This window comes from Carcharodon carcharias, chromosome 11 (assembly GCF_017639515.1).
Source record: "Carcharodon carcharias isolate sCarCar2 chromosome 11, sCarCar2.pri, whole genome shotgun sequence".
In the NCBI taxonomy this organism is placed as follows: domain Eukaryota; kingdom Metazoa; phylum Chordata; class Chondrichthyes; order Lamniformes; family Lamnidae; genus Carcharodon; species Carcharodon carcharias.
In genome coordinates, this window is record NC_054477.1 from 10387033 (window position 1) to 10410473 (window position 23441).

Consider the following 23441-nt stretch of genomic DNA (forward strand, 5'->3'; position numbering starts at 1 on the left):
TTTATTTGTTCAGTTTTTGTAGACTAACATAACATTTAAGGAGAGAGTGAGAGGGCAGCAGGACCTTTAAAATGGTGGCCAGAACCGACCTCCAGCTCACAGCCTAACTCCTCTCCCGCCGGATGTCCTGCCCGATTCAGTGTGGAACACCCACTCTTCCCCCCACCCCAACTTCCCTCCTCCCTTACAGCGCTAACTGGCTGGCCAACCCTTGATTCGACGTGCTGAAAGAGCAGGGGCAGGGTACAAGGGGCCCACACACTTCCCAACCCCACATCCTCACCCAGCCAGAACCCCTAAAATCCAGCCCAATATTTGCATCTAGTTTTTGGGGAAACATACTTTAGGAAGGACGTCAAGGTCTGGGAGGGGGGTGGGGGGGGTGGTGGTGGGGGGGAGTGAGTAGTGGGGGGCAGAGCAGATTTGCTGGAATGATACCAGGGTTGAGGAGTTTCGCTATCTGGGAAGATTGGAAAAGATGTTCTTTAGAACTGAGAGGACAAAGGGGAGCTTTATTAACGTGGTTTAAAATTAAGAAGCGTTTTGATAGAGTAAATAAGGAGGAACTGTTTCCAGTCAGCAACGAGAGGACACTAATTTAATAGAACTGACAAAAAAGACAGTGGGGGAAATGAGGAGAATTTCTTTTACTCTAAGTTTGTCAATCTTTGTAACTTTGTAATGTGTTGGGCTGTTAAAAGCCAAGTGTGCTGGCTGAAAGGGCCAGTGGAAGGAGATTCATTAGTAACTTTCAAAAGGAGATTGGATAAATACTTCAAGTGGAAGCATTTCCAGGTTTATCGGAAAAGTGCAGGGAAGTTTGACCGAAAACTGAAAATGCTGGGAATACTCAGCAAGTCAGGTGGCACCTGCGGAGAGAGAACCAGAGGTAATGTTTTCAGTTGATGACCTTTCATCAAAACATCAGGTCATCAATCTGAAAAGTTAACTCTGTTCCTCCCTCCATAGGGGCTGCCTAACCTGCTGAGTATTTCCAGCACTTTCAGTTTCTATTTCACATTTCCAGCAGCTGGAGTATTTCGCTGTTGCATTAGGGTAGTGGAACTATTTAGATAATTCTTTCAGAGACCCAGCACAGGAACAAAAGGCTGAATGGCCTCCTTCTGTGCTGTAAGCGTCTATGAGCTGGCTTTTAATCGAGGGCAGACTACCCGCAGCCCAGCGTAAATTTTGGGAGTGAGCCCGCCTCCCTTTAGCCGTCTCTGGGAGCTTGCTGCGTGCAAATTGCTTGCCGTGTTTCCTACATTACAACAGTGACTACACTTCAAAAGTATTTCATTGTTTGTAAGTGGCTTGAGACATCCTGAGGTCATGAAAGGCACTGTATGTGAGGGTGCTGCACTGGGAAATAAACAAAAGTATGTGAAATAAAAAGGAATCTGGACAGAAAAGTTAACAAGCAGGCCAACTGGGGCAGGCAGTCATAAATGAGAGGGATAAAACACGGAATTTAAAAAATAATTCTCTAAGATTAATGGGAGATGAATGAAAGAACACAGCTCCAGACAGAATATAATTAAACCAAAACTTAAAAAGGAGGAATATGATAAAATCTGGCCTAACAATACTAAAAATAGCCTTAACAGCAGCTATTAGCTGATACCTAGCAAGGACACAAAGGGGAGAACACCAGCTGAGGTGGTGGTCCCAACTTCCCAATGTTCTAGTAAGATTCCTGGATTCGGGCCTACATACACCTCAATAGGCAGTCGACTATTCATATGTAATTTTAAGATCGTTTATTGAGTTTGTTAAAAAACCAACAGTTTAGGTATGATACATTAATTAATTAGATACCTGTCTAAAACAGCATAGGATCTGTAACTTGTAGCTTGTGAAAACAGTATTCCGCTCTCTAGCCGAAGTGTTAGGAATCTCTTCCCTCGATCTCTCGATCTTCCTCCTCCTCCTCTGGTCCATCTTCCATCTGAAGAAGGCAGCTGCCCAACGAGCACTGCCACCTCACCAATATGACACCAATCTACATGCCCTTTTTTGGGGGCTGGTAGCTTAGCCAGTGTCAATCATCTATCTAACTATTCTGACCAATGGATCCTGGACAGGTACTCAAAACAGCAGGTTGGTCATTGCCCCCCCAACCTTGTGCATCACCCCACTCAAGGTCAGTTTTTTTTAGTTTATATCACGCTGAGGGTCATATCCTGGTCTTTTCTAAACACTTGGGAGATGAGGGGGTGCACAGGACGCCATCTAACAACTCGGGAATCTGGAAAAGGCAGCCTGAGCTAAGTGACCTTGCTGCTTCTGATGGTCAAAGTGTTGAGCGAGAGAGGCAATCAAAGCTGCTTAGAAAATCCTATAAAATGCAGAATACACCCGCTTGCTAAGGACCCCAATTTCTTACATTCTCAGCCCAATTTCACTTGGAGGTGCAGAGGAAATATCCCCTTGTGGGCTCTTGGATCCCCTCACACAATGCTGGTCAGTGGAAGATTGGGAATATAAACTGATAAAGCTAAACGTCAATTCTGATTTGCTGAGCTGGATGATTCTGTTTCCTGTGCTGCACTTCACCCATAATCTCATTTCCAGTGATAAGCATCAAATGCTCCACAATGCAGACATGAAATAATTCATTTACAGCCTTCCTCAGAAACAATATCCAAGGATTGCAGGAAGGACGACAGTTAATTCTTATCAGGTGGTTTATATTCTTGCTCCCCTGCTGTTACCGAGCCATATCGGTACAGGTCACTGAGCACTGGACTCTCTATTCCCACCTAGTCCAGGACTCTCTGATAATTTCTAGCCTTAATCTCACTTCTAATATTCATTATCCAACATTGTAAGTCAGTCGAACCCCTCAATTAGATTCCAGTTTGTAATTCACTCCCTGAATTGATCACCTGATGTATAAATTACCTGAACCCTTAAATTACATTCCAGTCTGATACTCAGTCTTGTGTTTAATATTATTGTTTGGATCCTGGAAAAAAAAACACTTGTGGTTCCATAGAATCTTACAGCACAGCACCTTGGAAAGATTTGCTATTTAGGAGGACATAGGAACAGGAGTAGGCCATTCAGCCCCTTGAACATGTTCTATACTTGGATCAGATGAAGACTGATTTGTATCTTAACTCCATCCCCCCACCTTTGTCCCCTGAGCCTGGTGTATCCTTACCTAATAAAAACCTATCCATCTCAGTGTTGAGTTGACTTACTGTCTCAACAGCATTTTTGGAGAGTTACTTCCAAATTTCCACCCAGCTTTGTGTGAATAGGTGCTTCCCAGCATCTGATGGAATTTAGATTCAATTAATAAAACCTGGAATTATAAAGTTAGTAATAGTGACCATGAAACTATCATTGGTTGTTGTAAAAACCCATCTGGTTCACTAATGTCCTTTAGGGAAGGGAATCTGCTGTTCTTACCTAGTCTGATCTGCTGTTGACTGCTAACTGCCCTCTGCAATGGCTCATTCAGTTCAAGGGGCAATTAGGGGTGGGCAACAAATTCTGGCCTTCTCTGTGACACCCACATCCCATGAAAGAAAAAAATGCCCATTCAATTTAACCCTTTCAGTCTTGGTAGCACTTTGGTAAAACAAAGGAACTATAGAAATGCAAGATTGATGTTGTGTTAAGGTTGGATTACACATGAGATAATCCATGTCACAATGTCTTTTTAAATTCTGGGACACTCAGGCATCTGAAGCAGCGACCGAAGTTGTGTCAGCATCAACGGGTACCAAGCCTGGATCACGGCGGGAATCGGTCATGAGGCAGGACTATCGTCCCTGGAAGGTGCGTCCCGAGCCCAGCTGTAAGCCCAAGCAGGAATACACACCGACGGACACGCCCTTTGAGAAAGAGACACAGTACAAGAAGGATTTCAAGGCCTGGCCCATTCCCAAGAGGAGCGACCACTATCCCTGGATACCCAAGGGGGAGAGAGGGAGCCAGACGCCAGTGCCCATCAGAGAGGAGCCATCAGGCTCGGTGGCGACACCAGTGGCACTGCCAGCAGCGGGTCCCGATCTGGCAAAAGGCAAAGTGGCAGATGCTTTAAACAGGCAGATCAAAGAGGAGAGAGGGACCAGCACTTCCTACAGGTAACAAACCAGCCCATGGTAACATTCCCTTCAATAGCTTTACATTGAGTCATTGTGAAACCTTTAATAAATCACTAAATAGGCCACGGCTGGAGTATTGTATACAATTCTGTGCCACCACATTTTGGGAATGAAGTCAAGGTCTTCTGACATAGGATCATAGGAGCAAGGGGAGGCCATTCAGCCCCTTGAGCCTGTTTGCCATTCAGTTCGGCAATGGCTGATCCTAACTCCATGCACCTACCTTGAGTTGAATCATGAGGGGCACATTTCATAAAATTAGTTTATGTTCCCTTGAGCAGGTTGCGAGGTGATCTAACTGAGGTGTTCATGGCAAAGGTATCAGAAGGCTAGATATAGAGACAGTCCAGAATAAGGGCGTATAACCTTCAAATTAGAGCTAGGCTCTTCCCTTTAGAGCAGAGAAAGGTTCGGGGGAGATTTATTAGGGGTGTTCAGAAGGAGGAAGGGTTTTGTGACAGACAGGAGTGGGGATCCATTCAAACAGCGCACTAATTCTTTCCTCCCACCACCCACCCAGAAACAGAGAGGTGGTTTGATTTGTTTCCTTTTTAATAAGCAGCGGCATTTTCCCCAGCCCCTTGGTTTGTGCGTGATCCAATTCCCACTGATGACCCCACTCGAGGTAGGGTGAACTGAAAAGGTTAGCTTACAACACACATTCCAAAAAAACTGTGGGAAGGAGGGGCTGCAATGTCCCCCTCTGCACATGTACAGTAAAGAGAGGGGGTGGAGAAAAGAAGGGACCACAGAGAAAAATAAATATGGGTTCATGTGAGGCCCAGAGTCCAGAATCAAAGACCCATGAGGGATTCCTTCACGGAGGTCGGCAGTGTGAAAACTGGGGGTGTAAGGTTCGCTTTTCCAGTTGTGACCACTTCACAAGATGAAGTAGGCACGCGGAGATGAACCAGTTTGCAGACGTTGGTACAGATCTTTCAACAGAGGCAGGGAGGATGGGACCAGAGGTGGCCTACCTGACCAGAACACCTTCTGTGTGGCCTGCCAGTCGGATGTTAAAGCGGCAGACTGGTTCACGGCTCAGGAAGGCAACATGAACTTGTCCAACGAGCCAGAGCCATAGGTCGTGTGACCTTACCTCTCAACAAGGCCTTCAAAGGGAAGAATTTTTAGAAGAGAGATGAGGAGAAACTTCTTTAGCCAGAGAGTGGTGAATCTATGGAATTCATTGCCACAGAAGGCTGTGGAGGCCAGGTCATTGAGTGTATTTAAGACCGAGATAGATAGGTTCTTGATTGGTAAGGGGATCAAAGGTTATGAGGAGAAGGCAGGAGAATGGGGTTGAGAAACTTATCAGCCATGATTGAATGGTGGAGTAGACTCGATGGGCCGAATGGCCTAATTTCTGCTCCTATGTCTTATGGTCTTATGGTTCAACAAAGGACGTTTGTCCAATTAAAAGCAAAATATCATGGACGCTGGAAATCCGAAATAAAAACAGAAAATGCTGGAAAAATTCAGTAGGTCTGGCAGCATCTGTGGAGAGTTAATGTTTTGAGTCTGTATGACCTTTCTTCAGAGCTGAAGAGTTGAAGAAACGTGGTGGATTTTATGCTATTTGAGAGTGGAGCAGATGGAGCAAAATAGAAAGTCAGGGATAGGTGGGGGCTCAGGAGAGATTGACAAAGATGCCATGGACACAAGACAAAGGCAGTGTTAATGGTGGTGTTAAAGACTAAAGAAGGTGCTGATAGTGGCAGAAAGGTAGAATAACAGAATGCATTAATAGCAGAACAAGGGTCAGCGCCCTGTGAAATCACAACATAGAAACAAGTAACAGATAGTCCTGTGTGAGGGTGGGGATGTGGTTGGGGAAAAAAGATTAAAAAAAGATAAAAACTTAAAAATAAAATAAAGTTAAGATAAAATAAATAAATGAATAAATAAAAAATAAAAATAAATTAAAATAAAAAAACTTGGTTTAAAAAAGGAGTAAAGATGGAAGTTCATGGTCTGAAGTTGTTGAACTCAATGTTAAGTCCGGAATGCTGTAAAGTGCCTAATCGGAAGATGAGGTGCTGTTCCTCCAGTTTGTGTTGGGCTTCACTGGAACATTGTAGCAGGCCAAGGACGGACATGTGGGCATGAGAGAAAGATGGTGAGTTGAAATGGCAAGCGCAGGAAGGTCTGCGTTATGCTTGTGGACTGAGCAAAGGTGTATCACAAAGCAGTCACCCAGTCTGCATTTAGTCTCCCCAAATCCACCAGGGCCACTCAACTCCTGACCTCATTACAGCCTTGGTTCAAACGTAGACAAAAGAACTGAACTCCAGAGGTGAGTTGAGAGTGACTGCCCTTGACATCAAGGCAGCATTTTTCTGAGTGTGGCATCAAGGAGTCCTGGCAAAACTGGAGTCAATGGGAATCAGGGGGAAAACTCTCTGCTGGTTGGAGTCATACCTAACACAAAGGAAGATGGTTTTGATTGTTGGAGGTCAATCATCTCAGTTCCAGGACATCAGTGCAGGAGTTCCTCAGGGTAGTGTCCTCAGCCCAACCATCTTCAGCTGCTTCATCAATGACCTTCCTTCCATCATAAGGTCAAAAGTGCGGATGTTCATTCACATCTCCTCAGGCACTGAACAGTCCATGTCCAAATACAGCGAGACCTGGACAATATCCAGGCTTGGGCTGACAAGTAACATTCATGCCACACAAGTGCCAGGCAATGACCTTCACTAAAAAGAGAGAATCTAACCATTGCCCCTTGACATTCAATGGCATTACCATCACTGAATCCCCCATTATCAACATCCTGGGGTTAAAATTGACCAGAAACTGAACTGGACTAGCCATATAAATACTATGGCTACAAGAGCAGGTCAGAAGCTGGGAATCCTGTAATGAGTAACCCAACTCCCCAAAGCCTGTCCCCCATTTACAAGGCAGAAGTCAGGAGTGATGGAATACTCCCCACTTTCCTGGATGAGTGCAACTCCCACAACACTCAAGAAGCTTGACACTGTCCAGGACAAAGCAGCCCACTTGATTGGCACCACATCCACAAATATTCACTCCCTCCACCACCAACGTACAGTGGCAGCAGTGTGCATCATCAGTGTGCACTGCAGGAATTCACCAAGGCTGCTTAAGACAGCACCTTCCAAACCCACGACCACTACCACCTAGAAGGACAAGGGTAGCAGATAGATGGGAACATCACCACCTGGAAGTTCCCCTCCAAACCATTCACCATCCTGACTTGGAAATATATCACCGTTCTTTCACTGTCACTGTGTCAAAATCCTGGAACTCCCTTCCTAATAGCACTGTGGGTGAAAACACACTGCATGGGCTGCAGCGGTTCAAGAATGTGGCTCACCACCACCTTCTCAAGGGGCAATTAGGAATGGGCAATAAATGCTGGCCCAGCCAGCGAAGCCCACATCCCATGAATGAATACAAAAAGATAAATCGCAAAACAACCAGAGGAGGGAGATGAAGAGATTGTTTTTTATTTTATGATCTGGAATGTGAAAGGGCAGTGAAAGGAGATGCAGTAGTAACTTTTAACATCTCATTGAAAAGCCAACACCTTTGACAATGCAAAAACAGAATTACCTGGAAAAACTCAGCAGGTCTGGCAGCATTGGCGGAGAAGAAAAGAGTTGACGTTTTGAGTCCTCATGACCCTTCAACAGAACTAGGTGAATCCGAGGAAGGGGTGAAATATAAGCTGGTTTAAGCTGTGGGGGTGAGGGGTTGGGTTGGGTTGGGGGAGAGAAGTGGAGGGGTGTGGTGTGGTTGTACGGACAATCAAGCAGTGATAGAAGCAGATCATCAAAAGATGTCACAGACAAAAGAACAAAAGAACACAGAGGTGTTGAAGTTGGTGATATTATCTAAACGAATGTGCTAATTAAGAATGGATGGTAGGGCACTCAAGGTATAGCTCTAGTGGGGGTGGGGGGAGCATAAAAGATTTAAAAATATTTAAAAATAATGGAAATAGGTGGGAAAAGAAAAATCCATATAATTTATTGGAAAAAACAAAAGGAAGGGGGAAGAAACAGAAAGGGGGTGGGGATAGAGGAGAGTGTTCAAGACCTAAAGTTGTTGAATTCAATATTCAGTCCGGAAGGCTGTAAAGTGCCTAGTCGAAAGATGAGGTGCTGTTCCTTCAGTTTGCGTTGGGCTTCACTGGAACAATGCAGCAAGCCAAGGACAGACATGTGGGCATGAGAGCAGGGTGGAGTATTAAAATGGCAAGTGACAGGGAGGTTTGGGTCATTCTTGCGGACAGACCGCAGGTGTTCTGCAAAGCGGTCATCCAGTTTACGTTTGGTCTCTCCAATGTAGAGGAGACCGCATTGGGAGCAACGAATACAGTAGACTAAGTTGGGGGAAATGCAAGTGAAATGCTGCTTCACTTGAAAGGAGTGTTTGGGCCCTTGGACGGTGAGGAGAGAGGAAGTGAAGGGGCAGGTGTTACATCTTTTGCGTGGGCTTGGGGAGGTGCCATAGGTGGGGGTTGAGGAGTAGGGGGTGATGGAGGAGTGGACCAGGGTGTCCCGGAGGGACCGATCCCTTTGGAATGCCGATAGGGGTGCTGAAGGGAAGATGTGTTTGGTGGTGGCATCATGCTGGAGTTGGCGGAAATGGAGGAGGATGATCCTTTGAATGCGGAGGCTGGTGGGGTGATAAGTGAGGACAAGGGGGACCCTATCATGTTTCTGGGAGGGAGGAGAAGGCATGAGGGTGGATGCGCGGGAGATGGGCCAGACACGGTTGAGGGCCCTGTCAACGACCGTGGGTGGAAAATCTCGGTTAAGGAAGAAGGAGGACATGTCAGAGGAACTGTTTTTGAAGATAGCATCATCAGAACAGATGCGACGGAGGCAAAGGAACTGAGAGAATGGGATGGAGTCCTTACAGGAAGCGGGGTGTGAGGAGCTGTAGTCGAGGTAGCTGTGGGAGTCGGTAGGCTTGTAATGGAAATTGGTGGACAGTCTATCACCAGAGATTGAGACAGAGAGGTCAAGGAAGGGAAGGGAAGTGTCAGAGATGGACCACATGAAAATGATGGAGGGGTGGAGATTGGAAGCAAAATTAATAAATTTTTCCAAGTCCCGACGAGAGCATGAAGCAGCACCGAAGTAATCATCGATGTACCGGAGAAAGAGTTGTGGAAGGGGCCTGGAGTAGGATTGGAACAAGGAATGTTCCACATATCCCATAAAGAGACAGGCATAGCTGGGGCCCATGCGGGTACCCATAGCCACACCTTTTATTTGGAGGAAGTGAGAGGAGTTGAAGGAGAAATTGTTCAGTGTGAGAACAAGTTCAGCCAGACGGAGGAGAGTAGTGGTGGATTGTTCGGGCCTCTGTTCGAAGAAGAAGCTAAGGGCCCTCAGACCATCCTGGTGGGGGATGGAGGTGTAGAGGGATTGGACGCCCATGGTGAAGAGGAAATGGTTGGTGCCGGGGAACTGGAAATTGTTCATGTGACGTAAGGTGTCAGAGGAATCATGGATGTAGGTGGGAAGGGACTGGATAAGGGGAGAGAGAAGGGAGTCAAGATAACGAGAAATGAGTTCTGTGGGGCAGGAACAGGCTGACACAATCGGTCTACCGGGACAGTTCTGTTTGTGGATTTTGGGTGGGAGGTAGAAGCGGGCCGTCAGAGGTTGGGCGACTATCAGGTTGGAAGCTGTGGGAGGAAGATCCCCAGAGGAGATGAGGTCAGTGACAGTCCTGGAAACAATGGCTTGATGTTCAGTGGTGGGGTCATGTTCCAGGGAGAGGTAGGAGGAAGTGGCTGCGAGTTGACGCTCAGCCTCCGCGAGGTAGAGGTCAGTGCGCCAGACAACAACAGCACCACCCTTGTCAGCGGGTTTGATGACAATGTTAGGGTTGGACCTGAGAGAACGGAATGCAGTAAGTTCAGAGAGAGAGAGATTAGAATGGGTGGGAGGAGCAGAGAAATTGAGACGACTAATGTCACACCGACAGTTCTCAATGAAAAGATCAAGAGAAGGTAAGAATCCAGAGGGAGGGGTCCAGGTGGAGGGAGAATTTTGGAGGTGGGTAAAAGGATCCGTTGAACGGGGAGAGGACTCCTGCCCAAAGAAGTGAGCCCGGAGACGAAGACAGCGGAAGAAGAGTTCAGCATCGTGCTGAGCCCGAAATTCATTCAGGTGAGGGTGTAGGGGTATGAAACTAAGTCCTTTGCTGAGCACTGAACATTCAGCACCTTTGACAGTGCAGCAGTCTGTCAGTAATGCACTCAAGGTGTCAGCCGAGAATTTTGTGGTCCAGTCTCAGGACCCACAACCATTGGACCTGGAAGTGAGAGAGATGCCCACTGAGAAACAACTGTCATTTTCACCACCCAGACACAGATTTCTTACATGAGGGCCAGCTGGTCGACATTAGCACACAATCAGTCTCTCTCAAGCCAACACAAGCAGCACAAAATGTCATTTGCAAAGGACCATCTGTCACTGAGGCCTCGTTTATCGCTTTGTGTTTGTCAGTCAGCAATGAAAGAGGGAGCGAAGGCAGTTTTCAAACATCCATACAAATAACACCGAGAACCATAGCATCATACAGTGCAGAAGGAGGCCATTTGACCCATCATACCTGTGCCAGCTCTTTGGAAGAGCTCCCCAATTAGTTCCACTCCCTCTCTCCTTTCCTTAGCTGTGCAAATTATTCCCCCTTTTGAACCAAGGATACGTCTCCTTTTTCAGCTTTGCAGGGCTGTAAAAGATCCCATGACACTATTCTGAACAACAGCAGGGGAGTTTGACCCGGTTTCCTGGTTGATATTTATTCTGCAAGCAACACCGCTGAAACAGATGATCTGTTATTTAACACATTACTGTTTGTGGGACCCTTCTGTGTGCAAATTAGCTGCACTTCTAAAGTACTTCATTGGCCGTAAATTGCTTTGTGATGTCCTGAGGTTGTGCCCCTACACCACATGGGACAAGATCATGGAGAGGTGGCAATCCTTCAGTGAACTTGATGTCTCTGTGTGACCGGTCAGCACCACAGGGTATTGAGTGTGTCTTGTAGATATCAGTAATAAGACCCTGATTTAGTTGTGAAGTTAGCCTTTCATTCTGGTGGTTTGTTGTGGCAATGTGTTTTTAGTTTGACTGGGCCATCCAGTAGTAGCATTGCCCAGGCTGCTAAGATGATTTTTGTTTGGCCAATCTTGTCGACCTATCAGAAAGGCCCATCCTACATCATCTCACTCTATTAACATATCCTGCTATTCCTATTCCTCATATGCTTATCTACCTTCCCCTTAAGTATGTCTATATTATTCATTTCAGCTATTCCCCGTGCTAGTGAATTTCATACTCTCATCGCTCTCTGGATAAAACTATTTCTCCTAAGTTCCTATTGGATTTAGTAGTGACTATCCAGTATCCATGGTCCCTGGTTTTTATCACCACTAAGAAGGCTGAGACCATTAATAGGATCATGAACTGTCGAATCCAAAGCCCTTTCTTTTAATTTATTCTTCCATGGGATGTGTGCGTCACTGTCTAGGCCAGCATTTGTTGCCCATTCCCTAATTGCCCTTGAGAAGATGGTGGTGTGCCGAATTCTTGAACCGCTGCAGTCCATGTGGTATAGGTACACCCACAGTGGTGTTAGGGAGCGAGTTCCAGGATTTTGATCCAGTGACAGTGAAAGAACAGTGATACATTTCCAAGGCAGGATGGTGAGTGTCTTGGAGGGGAACTTCCAGGTGGTGGTGTTCTAGTGCATCTGTCCTTGTCCTTCTAGGTAGTAGAGGTTGTGGGTTTGGAAGGTGCTGTTTAAGGAGCCTGCAGTTCCTCTAAGGAGTTGCTGCAGTGCATCTTGTAGATGAAACATACCGTGTGTCAATGGTTGATGGAGTGAATGTTTAAAGTGATGGATGGTGTGACAATCCAATGTGTTGCTTCGTCCTAGGTGATGATTAACTTCTTGAGTGTTGTTGGAGCTGCACTTGTCCAGGCAAATGGAGAGTATTCCATCAAACTCCTGACTTATGTCTTGTAGATGGTGGACAGGCTTTGTGGAGTCAGGAGGTGAGTTACTTATCGCAGCCTCTGACCTACTCTTGTGGCCACAGTATGTATATGGCTAGTCCAGTTCAGTTTCTGGTCAATGGTAACCCCAGGATGTTGACAGTGGGGGATTCAGTGATGGTAATGCCATTGAATGTCAAGGGAAGATGGTTAGATTCTCTCTTGTTGGAGATGGTCATTGCCTGGCACTTGTGTGGCACGAATGTTACTTGCCACTAATCAGCCCAAGCCTGAATGTTGCCCAGTCTTGCTGCATGTGGACACTGATCTCAGCAATGAAAGAGGGAGTGGAGCGACTTTTCAAACATCCATTAAACAATACTTAGAACCATAGAAACATACAGCACAGGAGGAGGCCATTTGACCCATCATACCTTTGGAAGAGCTATCCAATTGGTTCCATTTCCTCTTGTCTTCCCCTAACTGTGTACATTTCTGCCCCTTGGAACTGAGGATCCATCTCCTCTTTTAGCTGGATGTAAAAGATGCCATGACGCTATTTGATGGCCATGCCTTCAGTTGCCTATCCTCCAAGCTCTGGAATATCTCCCTATACCTCTCTACCTTACTTTTTAAGTTCCTCCTAAATCACTTACCTTTTTGACCAGGCTTTTGGTCAACTGTCCTAATATCTCCTTGTGTGATTCGGTGTCATTCTTTGTTTTATAACACACCTGTGAAGCACTTTGGGACGTTTCATTACCTCAAAGGCACTATATAAATGTAACCTGTTGTTGTTGTTTTAGTCTGTATATCTGAGTACCATGCTAAAGGATGTTTTAACTCCACTGTACCAAGGCGTAAGCTCAAAAAGCATTTTACAAAGTGGTCATGTTTCTCTCCCTGAGGGCCAGAACACCAGGGGTTTAAGTTATGCCACAGTTTTATAAAACACTGATTAGACCCCACTGGAGTAACTGCATTCAGTACTGAACACCGCACTTTGAGAAGGATACGTTATATTTACCAGCGCGGATTCACCTGAATGTTACTGGGATTAAAAGGGATACATTGTGAGTGTAGGTTTCATAGTATTCAACTAAATAAAGAAGATTGAGGTGTTTGAGGGAAGATAGTGGCATAGTGGTAATGTCACTGGACTGGAAATCCAGGCTAATGCCCTGGAGACATGATTCCAAATCCCACCATGATAGCCTGTGGAATTTAAATTCAATATATAAAAAAAATCTGTTGTAAAAACCCATCCGGTTCACTAAATGTCCTTACTTGGTCTGGCCTACATGCGACTCCAGACTCTTAACTGCCCTCTGAAATAGCCTAGCAAGCTGCTCAGTTCCAGGATGGGCAACAAATGCTGACTGTGCCAGTGATGCCCACTGAAAAAGTGATTAAATATTAGATGGGAGTTGAGTCCAGAACAAGGGAGTGTAACTTTAAAATGTGAGCTAGGTCGTCCAGTGGTGAAGTCAGGGAGAACATTCTCTCTTCACACAAAGGGTAATGGAAATCTAGAAATCTCTCCTTCAAAAATCTTTTAAGGGTGGGGGCGTTAGACAAGTTAAAATTTCAGGATTGGCATAAGTGACAGTATTGAGGGGTTTTGTTATTCGTTCATGGGATGTGGGTGTCGCTGGCTAGGCCTGCATTTATCGCCCATCCCTAATTACCCTTGTCAGAGGGCATTTTAAGAGCCAACCACTTTGCTGTGGGTCTGGAGTCACATGTGGGCCAGACCAGGTAAGGATGGCAGATTTCCTTCCCTGAAGGACATTAGTGAACCAGATGGGTTACAAACTATGGTGAGTAGATAAAATTAAGACACAGACCAGTGACAATCTGCTTGACTGATGAGCTGAACAGACTCAAGGGCTGAATGGCCTACTCCTACTCCTACTCCCGTGCTCCCATGTTCTTCTCACTGAAAATAGAGAACAGAATTAATTTTTTTTTAAAATTCTACACTAATAACAATTCAGATAGGGAAAGTGTTGCAGAGTAACAGATGCTTAATGCGGCACTATGCCTGAATCCAATCAGGGATTTGGTGAATGCACAGGACTCCATAGAGATGCGTGCATGCAGCTGTGAAATAGGCAGAACATGCAACCTGCTCATTATCCAATCAGACCCCATGGGTTTAATTAGTGGTCTTGTTCAGTCGACCCAGCAACTTGTTATTTTGCCTCGTGTGAATAATTAGAAAGATCTTGATTCGCCGATCAGACAGCCTCCAGTGGTCTGGGTGGACAGCGAAAGGAAGGCAGGGGAAGGGGGTGGTCCTCCAAATCATATATCAAGGGTCAGCAAGTGCTGGGTTCTGGCAACAATGTGTTCAGAGCAAGTACTTAGAGGTAAAGGAAAGAGCTGCAAACATCCAGCAGGTCTGCCAGTTCCTTCCTGCTAATCCAATCAGGGTCAGCGTGCTGCCATCTGGAGATTCTCTCTTTGTATTCATTCCCAGGATGAGGCCCTCACTGACAAAGCCAGCATTTACTAGCTGTCAGAGCTGAGGGTGTGGCAAGGCACATATCAGAGGGCAGTGACGAGTCAATTACTTTGGCATGTCAGGCTTGACTCAGTCGGTAGCATGCCCACATTTGAGCCTGAACGTTGTGGGTTCATGTCCCACACTGGAGGGATTTTGAGCACAAGATCTAGAGTGGCACTCCAGCGCCAATGAGGGACTGTTGCAATATACAACATAACAACATAAGAAATAGGAACAGGAGTAGACCATTCAGCCCCTCAAGCCTGCTCCGCCATTCAATAAGATCTTGACTGATCTTCTTGTGTTTCGATTTCCACATTCCCATCTAACCCCGATAACCTTTGATTCCCTTGCCTAACTAGAATCTATCTACCTCAACATTAAAAATATTCAGTGACCCCCACCTCCACCACCTTCTGAGGCAGAGAGTTCCAAAGTCACACAACCCTCTGAGAGAAAACATTTCTCCTCATCTCTGTCCTAAAAGGGCGACCCCTAATTTTAAAACAGTGCCCCCTAGTCCTGGGCTCACCCACAAGAGGAAACATCCTTTCCACATCCACCTTGTCAAGGCCGTTCAGGATCTTGTAAACTTCAATCAAATCACCCCTCACTCTTCTAAACTCCAGTGAAAACAAGCCCAGTCTGTCCAACCTTTCCTCATAAGACAGCCCACTCATTCCAGGATTTGCCACCTTTCATGTGAGACATTGAACTGAGGTCCTGTCTGCCCCCACAGTTGGATGTGAAAGATCCCAGAGCCACTATTTTGAAAACGGGCAGGAGACTTATCCTTTAGTGTCCTGGCAAATATTTATCCCTCAACGACATGATTAAACCAAAGCGGATTACCCAATCAATGTTCCATTGCTGTTTGTGGGAGCTTGCTGTGTACAAATTGGCTGCTGAATTTTCTATATTACAATAGTGACTACACTTCAAAAAGTACCTGATTGGCTAAAGAATGCGTTGGTTCATCCTGAGGCTGAGAAAGGCACGATATAAATGCAAGTTTTTGTTTGGCGTGGGGCTGAATCTTTCACCCAAGAAAGCTTTTTTTAATTTATTCATGCTTTGTAGGTTTCGCTGGGTAGGTCAGCATTTATTGCCCATCCCTAACTGCCCTTGAGAAGGTGGTGGTGAGCTGCCTTCATGAACCGCTGAAGTCCATGTGGTGTAGGTACACCCACAGTGCTGTTAGGGAGGGAGTTCCAGGATTTTGACCCAGTGACAGTGAAGGAACGGCCGATATATTTCCAAGTCAGGATGGTGAGTGGCTTGGAGGGGACCTTGCGACCACCCGAGGAGTTGAAATTTGGTGAACACCACATATCACATTAAGGAAAGAGATCTTTGGCATTGGTTGTGGTGCTCACAAAGTTGATAACTGTCTGCAAACACTGGCTGACTGTCTTCTGATTGGCCTGAAGTCCTTTACCATGAAAGTTTATAAATACTTTCACATTTGCCCCCTTCATGTCGAAAGACTAAAAGACCTCTGCCGATTTGTCAACCTGGAATATTCTAAATTGTTAGAGCATGGCAGCACACTATTCCTCTCTCTTTGAGCAGTGCCAGACAGAATTTTGTTGATTTTCAGTGGCCTCTGACATGTTTTTATAATGATATAAAGGCACCAATCACTCACAAGGGAGTGGCTAAACACTTTCTGGGTTCATTTATTAAGACGAGGTACAGATTTACATGCACAGAAAGCTTGAAGACATCAGAGCTGCTGAGCTGTGTTTGTGTGTATGTGTGCTTTGCTGCAAACAAAAGTGAAACTAAAACTGGATCGCATGACCCACTTCCTTTCTAGTGATGTCATGCTGCAATCCCTGAAAGGCAAACTACAACAGTTTTCTCTCCCAAGACAAATGCCCAACACTGTTGAAGAAAGCCTTCAGTGACCCTTGCCCGAGATATGGCTTCCTTTTGCTATCAAGCAAAAACAGCCTCCTTTCAGAAGACAGTAGAGGCAGTTGAAGAAAACGATTTGTCTGCTTCAGATGTCACGCTGCATGTTCGTACCCTCCCAGGTAATTTGGTCAAGAGGCTCAGGGAAAGATTTTTCAAGTGAAACACAGAGATCCTCTTGCAATTTTTGGCTGAGTGTGAAAATTAAGGAAGAGGAATTTTACAATGCGTTTGGAGAATTTTTTTCTCAATATCTTTTGAATTACTTGGAGCCTTGGAAACCTGTCTTTGAGCGCTCAGACAAGCTTGCGTGGACCCTGTTGACAAGCTTGCCAGTGTGGGATAATATACAAAGCAACCCTTGCCACTCAAGAATTCCCAGGCTAAGTTTAATAGACAGGAGTCGCACTTCTGAAGGACAGACAAATGCGAAGTCCAGTAGCAATCCCCCTTCACATGCCTGATTAGAATACTCAGAGAGCAGCTGTTTCCGAAAGCTAGATCGACTCTTTTTATTCAATGAGATGGACAATAAGGCTGTTGAGCTCATTTTTTTATACGCCAGGCACCACAGCCCCCGCTGAACACACCTTTCCAGAAATGAACGCCATTTGATCATCTGAAAATTCACTTCACAAAGTTTCTGCCACAAAGGCTATTTTGTTTGTGTGAGTGAATTTTGACCTGCCTTCTATGAATAGCTACTATAAGACAAGCAGGCCTTTCGAAAAATTGCTTCAATTGAGAAATACAGTCCGGAAAAGAGCAGCAAGCTGAGAATAGGCCAGGTACTTCCAAAGAGCAGTAACCACTTATTATAAGTACATACTCACATTTTTTTTTTACTGACAAACAATATTACATGAAAGCAATATTTCTTTTTAATGGGTGGGGGTGGGTGCTCAGTGAAGGTGACCTCAATTTGTACATTTGTGCAGCACAGTTCTAATTGATTGGTGTTGAACTTGCCTAAATATGATTAAATTTACAAGTGCATTGGGAAAGATGGCCCCGCTATCAACTGGCCTCTGGACGAGCTAGCCTTCCCACCCTTGCAGGGAGGTGAGAAGGCAGCAGGATCCCCGTTCTGCATGTTCCTGGCCGATTACACGGCCTCCCATGCCTCCAAGCTCACCTCTGGTGGGGGCATTAAATTCTGCCCCTTCCTTAAAGGATGTCAGTGAACCAGTGGGTTTTTGTGACAATCCGACAGTCTCCTGGTCACTGTCACTGACACCAGTCAGTGCCATGGCCACTGCTTTTCTTGGTACGTATAAATAACCGGGATTTAAAACAGAAAATGCTGGAAAAACTCAGCAGCTCTGGCAGCATCTTGTGGAGAGAGAAACAGAGTTAATGAGTTGAGTCCAATGTGACTCTTTTTCAGAGCATACAGACTTGAAACATTAACTCTGTTTCTCTCTCCACAGACCTTGTCAGGCCTGCTGAGATTTTCCAGCGTTTTCTGTTTTTATCTCAGACTTCCAGCATCTGCAGTATTTTGCTTTTCTTAACACCTTGGACTTGGATGTGCAGGGCACAATTTCAAAATTTTTCCGATGACACAGAACTCGGAGTCAGAACTGTGAGGAGGATAGTGATAGACTTCAAGAGGTTGGCGGAATGGGTGGACTTGAAGTGGACAAACCCTGATACAGAGAAGTGTGAAGTAGGAAGAGGGGAGACAATATAAACTCACTCACTCTTCCAGAACCTCTTCATCCAACTCAGGATCGCAGGGAGTCGAAGCCTATCCCAACAGGCAATGGGCGCTAGGCAGTGTACACCCAGGACAAGGCACCAGTCCTCACAGGGCACTCACTCACGCAGAGGGCCCATGTACCACAGCCAATCCACCTAATCAGCGCATCTTTGGAGCATCCGGAGGGGACCCATACAGACACAGGGAGAACGTGCTAACTCCACACAGACAGACACCCGAAGCCAGGATTGAGACTGGGCCCGTGGAGCCGTAAGACATCAGCGCTTCCCACTGCACCACCCGTGCCACCTGCGATGTACGCTAATGGGTACAATTCCAAAGCGGGTGCAGGAACAGAGAGACCTGAGGATATATGTTCACAAACCATTGAAGACAGGTTGAGAAAATGGCACATGGAACCTTGGGTTTGACAGGTGCACAGAATGCAAAAGCAGGGAAGTTATGATGAACCTGGTGAGTTGCTGTGGTGCATCCTGTTTTTGGTACACACACTGCTGCTACTGTACGCCGGTGCTGGAGGGAGTGAACGTTTGTGGATGTGGTGCCAATCAAGCTGACTGCTTTGTACTGGACGGTGTCAAGCTTCTTGAATGTTGTTGGAGCTGCACTCACCCAGGCAAGCAGAGAGTATTCCATCACACTCCAGACTTGTGCCTTGTAGGTGGTGGACAGGCTTTGGGGAGTCAGGAGGTGAGTTACTCATCACGCAATTCCTAGCCTCTGACCTGCTCTTGTAGCCACAGTATTTATATGGCTAGTCCAGTTCAGATTCTGGTCAATGGTAACCCCAGGATGTTGATAGGGGGGGATTCAGCGATGGTAATGCCATTGAATGTCAAAGGGCGATGGTTAGATTCTCTCTTGTTGGAGATGGTCATTGCCTGGCACTTGTATGGCACAAATGTTACTTGCCACTTGTCAGCCCAAGCCTAGATATTGTCCAGGTCTTGCTGCATTTGGATATGGACTGCTTCAGTATCTGAGGAGTTGTGAATGGTGCTGAACATTGCGCAATCATCAACGAACGTCCCCACTTCTGACCTTATGATGGAAGAAAGGTCATTGAAGAAGGAGCTGAAGATGATTGGGCTGAGGACACTACCCTGAGGAACTCCTGCCGTAATCTCTGTCTATGATAGACTTATAACACAGCAATAAGCTGTCTGTATAACCACATAAAATATTAAAACGGTACCGCACAGAAGGAGGCCATTCAGCCAATCAGACCAGTGCCAATCTTTGGTAAGGCTATCCAATTAATCCCACACCCATACTCTTTCCTCCTAGCCCTTTATATGTCTCCCCTTCAAGTAATCTGGGTAAAATAAAAAGCTTCTCCTTATATGGTTCAACAGCAGATAGATTGACGAACCAGGAGGTCAGAGCTACACAAAGTGCAGAAACCCTTATGTCTGCAGCCGGTACCCACCACAAAATGGCCTTCAGGATCTGGCCTGGTTGAATGGATTCTACGGATACTCTCTTTCAATTACAAATAAAAGCCACCATTGTAGGTTAGAGACTCAAACACAGCCTCATTTAACATGGCGTCTCAAACAACAACCATCTTCTTTTGTGACAGGTTTGACTCCAATCAAGTTTGTCTTCGAGCCCTGGTTGGTCTCAGTTTTGAGAGGATAGTAGAATTATGGAACTCTCCTCACTCCCATCCCCCCTCCAAAATGCTGTTGAGGCTCGAGTATCGATGGAAAACTGCGGTTGAAAGATTTTTGGGGTAATAGGGCTGGCTAAATTTCTCTTTCAGAGAGCCGGTATGCACTTGATGGGCCAAATGGCCTCCTTCTGTGCTGCAACTCTAATTCGTCTAGGCACCATGCTCAGTGGCGTGCTGTTACGGTGTTGAGGTCAGTTATTCTCAGCTGTTTTCAGTTACTCTCAGCTATTGTGTCCCTGTCTGGACCAAGGCTGTGATTCAGGCCTAGAGTGGCCCTGGTGTATCCTGAACTCAGCCTTGATGAGCAGTTTATTGCTGAGTTAGTGCTATGTGATGAAATGGCAGATGACGATTCCGCAGGAGGCTGATGGAGAAGTAAGTGGCCAGGTTAGGTTATCCTGTTATTTTGTGGGAGGGCACATCTGGGCAGTTTTCCACACTGTCACTGTACTGGACCAGTGTGCCTTGGTTCTGGCTTACTGTGGTGCACATGCCTCCAGAACAACAGTCAGGTTACTGTCTGGACTCGAACTCAAGTTCTGTCGAAGGGTCATGAGGATTCGAAACGTCAACTCTTTTCTTCTCCGCCGATGCTGCCAGACCTGCTGAGTTTTTCCAGGTAATTCTGTTTTTGTTTTGGATTTCCAGCATCCGCAGTTTTTTTGTTTTTATATAGGTTATTGTCAGGGCCCTTAGACTTCACAGTCACCTGCTTTTGATCGTCATGTGGGGCTGTACAAACATACAAAATTGATGGGCAAATAAAGATCAGTTGGGCCACCAACCCACTCAACATTGTGACAGAAAGGTCAAAAATAAACACTCCCCACTCTCCTTACTTCACTCTGCCAACTCCCTATTCTCCTTTAAGACGCTCCTTGAAACCTACCTCTTTAACGAATCTTCCAATTACCCACAATAATATTCCCTTATGTGACTCAGTGTCAAATTTTGTTTGATAATGCTCCTGTGAAGCAGCTTGGGGACTTTTACTGCGTGAAAGGTGCTATATAAATGCAAGCTGATTGAAACATATTAGGCCCTGAGGGGTCTTGACATGGCAGATGTGGAGAAAATCTTCCCTCTTGTGGAAATATCTAGAACGAGAGGTCACTGTTTAAAAATAATGGGTCGGCCATTTAAAACAGAGAAGACGCGAAATCTTTTCACTTGAAGGGTTGTGAGTCGTTGGAACTCTCTTCCTGAAAAGGCAGAGGAAGCAGAGTCTTCAAATATTTTTAAGGCAGAGGTGGATAGATCCTTGGTAAGCAAGGGGGTGAGAGGTTATCGGGTGGTGGGTGGGATGCAGATTTCAGGTTACTATCAGAACAGCCATGATCTTATTACATGGTGAAGCAGGCTCGATGGGCTGAATGGCCTACTCCTGTTTGTTGTTCATATGTGAGCTGTTGTTGTGGAAATAGATGGTACTGATATGATCTCAATTCCACTTTGCTGTCTATCGCCCGTAACCCTTGACTCCCTTGTCAATCAAAAATCTGTCTAACTCTATCTTGATTATATTCAATGACTCAGCCTCCATTGAATTCTGGGGTAGAGAATTTCACGAACTAATGACTCTTTCAGGGAAAAAAAATTCTCATCATCTCTGTATTAAATATTAGACCTCTTATTCTTAAACTGTGACCCCTGGTTCTAGCCTCTCCCACAACAGGAAGCATCCTCCCAGTAGCTACCCTATCAAATCCCCTCAGGGTCTTATATGTTTCAATAAGATCACCTCTCATTCTTCTGAACTCCAATGGGTATAGGCCCGAAACTGCTCAACCTCACTTCATAAGATAAGCCCCTCACCCCAGGATGCGTCATGTAACTGGTTTTGTTCGAAGGATTGATTGCATGAATTCCTTTTAAGATGTCACGGTGGCAACTATTTGCATTTATATAGCGCCTTCAATGCAGTAAAACCTCCCGAGGTGCTTCACAGGAGCCTATTCAATCGCATAAGGAGACATTAAGACAGGTGACCAAAACGCTCAGTCAAAGAGGGAGGTTTTAAGGTGCATTTTGGAAGAGGAAAGAGAGTTAGAGGCGGAAAGGTTTAGGGCCTTGGCAGCTGTAGGCACAGCTGCCAATGGTGGAGTGATTAAAATCTGGGATGGACAAAAGGCCAGAATTAGAGAAGATATCTCAGAGAATATTTTTGTTACGTTACGAGGAAAGGTTGGACAAGTTCGGCCTGTATCCAATGTCGTTTAGAAGAATGAGAGGTGATCTGATTGAAACACTTAGGGGAGAATTCTCCCCCCCCCCGCCGTCAGGAGGGATGTGTGGGGTCAGGTGGGGATGGGTGTGGACCCGATCGGCGCCCCCGATCGGATCTGCGCCGCCGTTTTACGGGCCAATTAAGGCCCACCCAGTGCGATGCGCACCCGGAAGTGCTGTGCTTCGGGTGGGGGGATTCCCTGAGTCGGAAGTGTGCTCTTTCATGCACGCGCACGATAGGTCACAGAGATCTTCCCGAGGTGCCTCAGGGAGATAAGTTTTAAGTTTGAAAAATTTTATTAAAGAAAAGAAAATTTTAAGGCATGTCCCCTCATGTGACAGTGTCACATGAGCTGGGACATGGTCAATGAACTTTAATGAACATCTCTATTTAATGTATAAACCCTTCATGAAACCTCATCCCGCCCGTGGATGAGGTTCCATGAAAAATACAAAGGCCGCCTGGGCTCTTCACCTGCCTGTTAACCTTAAGGCAGCTTTCTCAATAGGGTTCATTAGTTAATTAACGGCCTTAACAGTCCTTTGACAGTTTGGCGGGTGTGTCCCCGCCGAACTGAAACTGTAACTGATGCGCGGTGACGTTGGGACACATGTCTGATGTCACCCTGCGTCATTTTAAGCCTCGGTGAGCAGACCCCCCTCCCCCACTCGCCAAACCGGAAATTCTCCCCATAAGATCCTGAAGGGACTTGACAGAGTGGATGCTGGGAGGATGTTTGCCAGAACTAGGAGGCGCAGTTTAAAAATAAGGGGTCTTCCATTTAAGATGGGAGAAAGTTGCTTTCTCTCACAGGGTCATGAGCCTGCGGAACTCTCTTCTCCAGAGAGTGGTAGAGGCGGGGCCATTGAATATTTGTAAGGCAGAGGTAGATAGATTCTTGACTAACAAGGGAATTGAAGGGTATCTGGTGGGGGGTAGGTGTGGGGCTTTATGGGGGGGGGATTGGCGGGAAACTGGCATTGAGGACACAATCTGGTCAGCCATGATCTTAGTGAATGGTGGAGCAGGCTCAAGGGGCTGAATGGCCTACCCCTGCTTCTAATTCGTAAGTACATGTTGTATGTTTGTATGGTTATGGGGCTGGAAGAGATTACAGAGGTAGGGAGGGAAAAGGCCATGGAGAGATTTGAAAAGCGGGAAGGCCATTTTAAAATTGAGATGTTGGTGGGTGAGAGTTCTGGTTATAAGTTGCAGCTTGAATGTACAGCCTGTTGGAATAAAAATGCGCACGGTAGGAATTGAAAGGCTGTTCGAGTGCTC

The 23441-nt window shown here is 45.9% G+C and overlaps 1 protein-coding gene across 1 annotated transcript in view; it reads left to right on the forward strand.

Annotated features, from left to right (window-relative positions):
* map6a (microtubule-associated protein 6a) overlaps window positions 1–23441 on the forward strand; it is a 50222-nt gene that overhangs the window by 18110 nt on the left and 8671 nt on the right. Inside the window, exon 2 of the mRNA XM_041199964.1 lies at window positions 3691–4097. Within this exon, the coding sequence (XP_041055898.1) occupies window positions 3691–4097 (407 nt within the window). The remainder of the gene's footprint in view (window positions 1–3690; window positions 4098–23441) is intronic.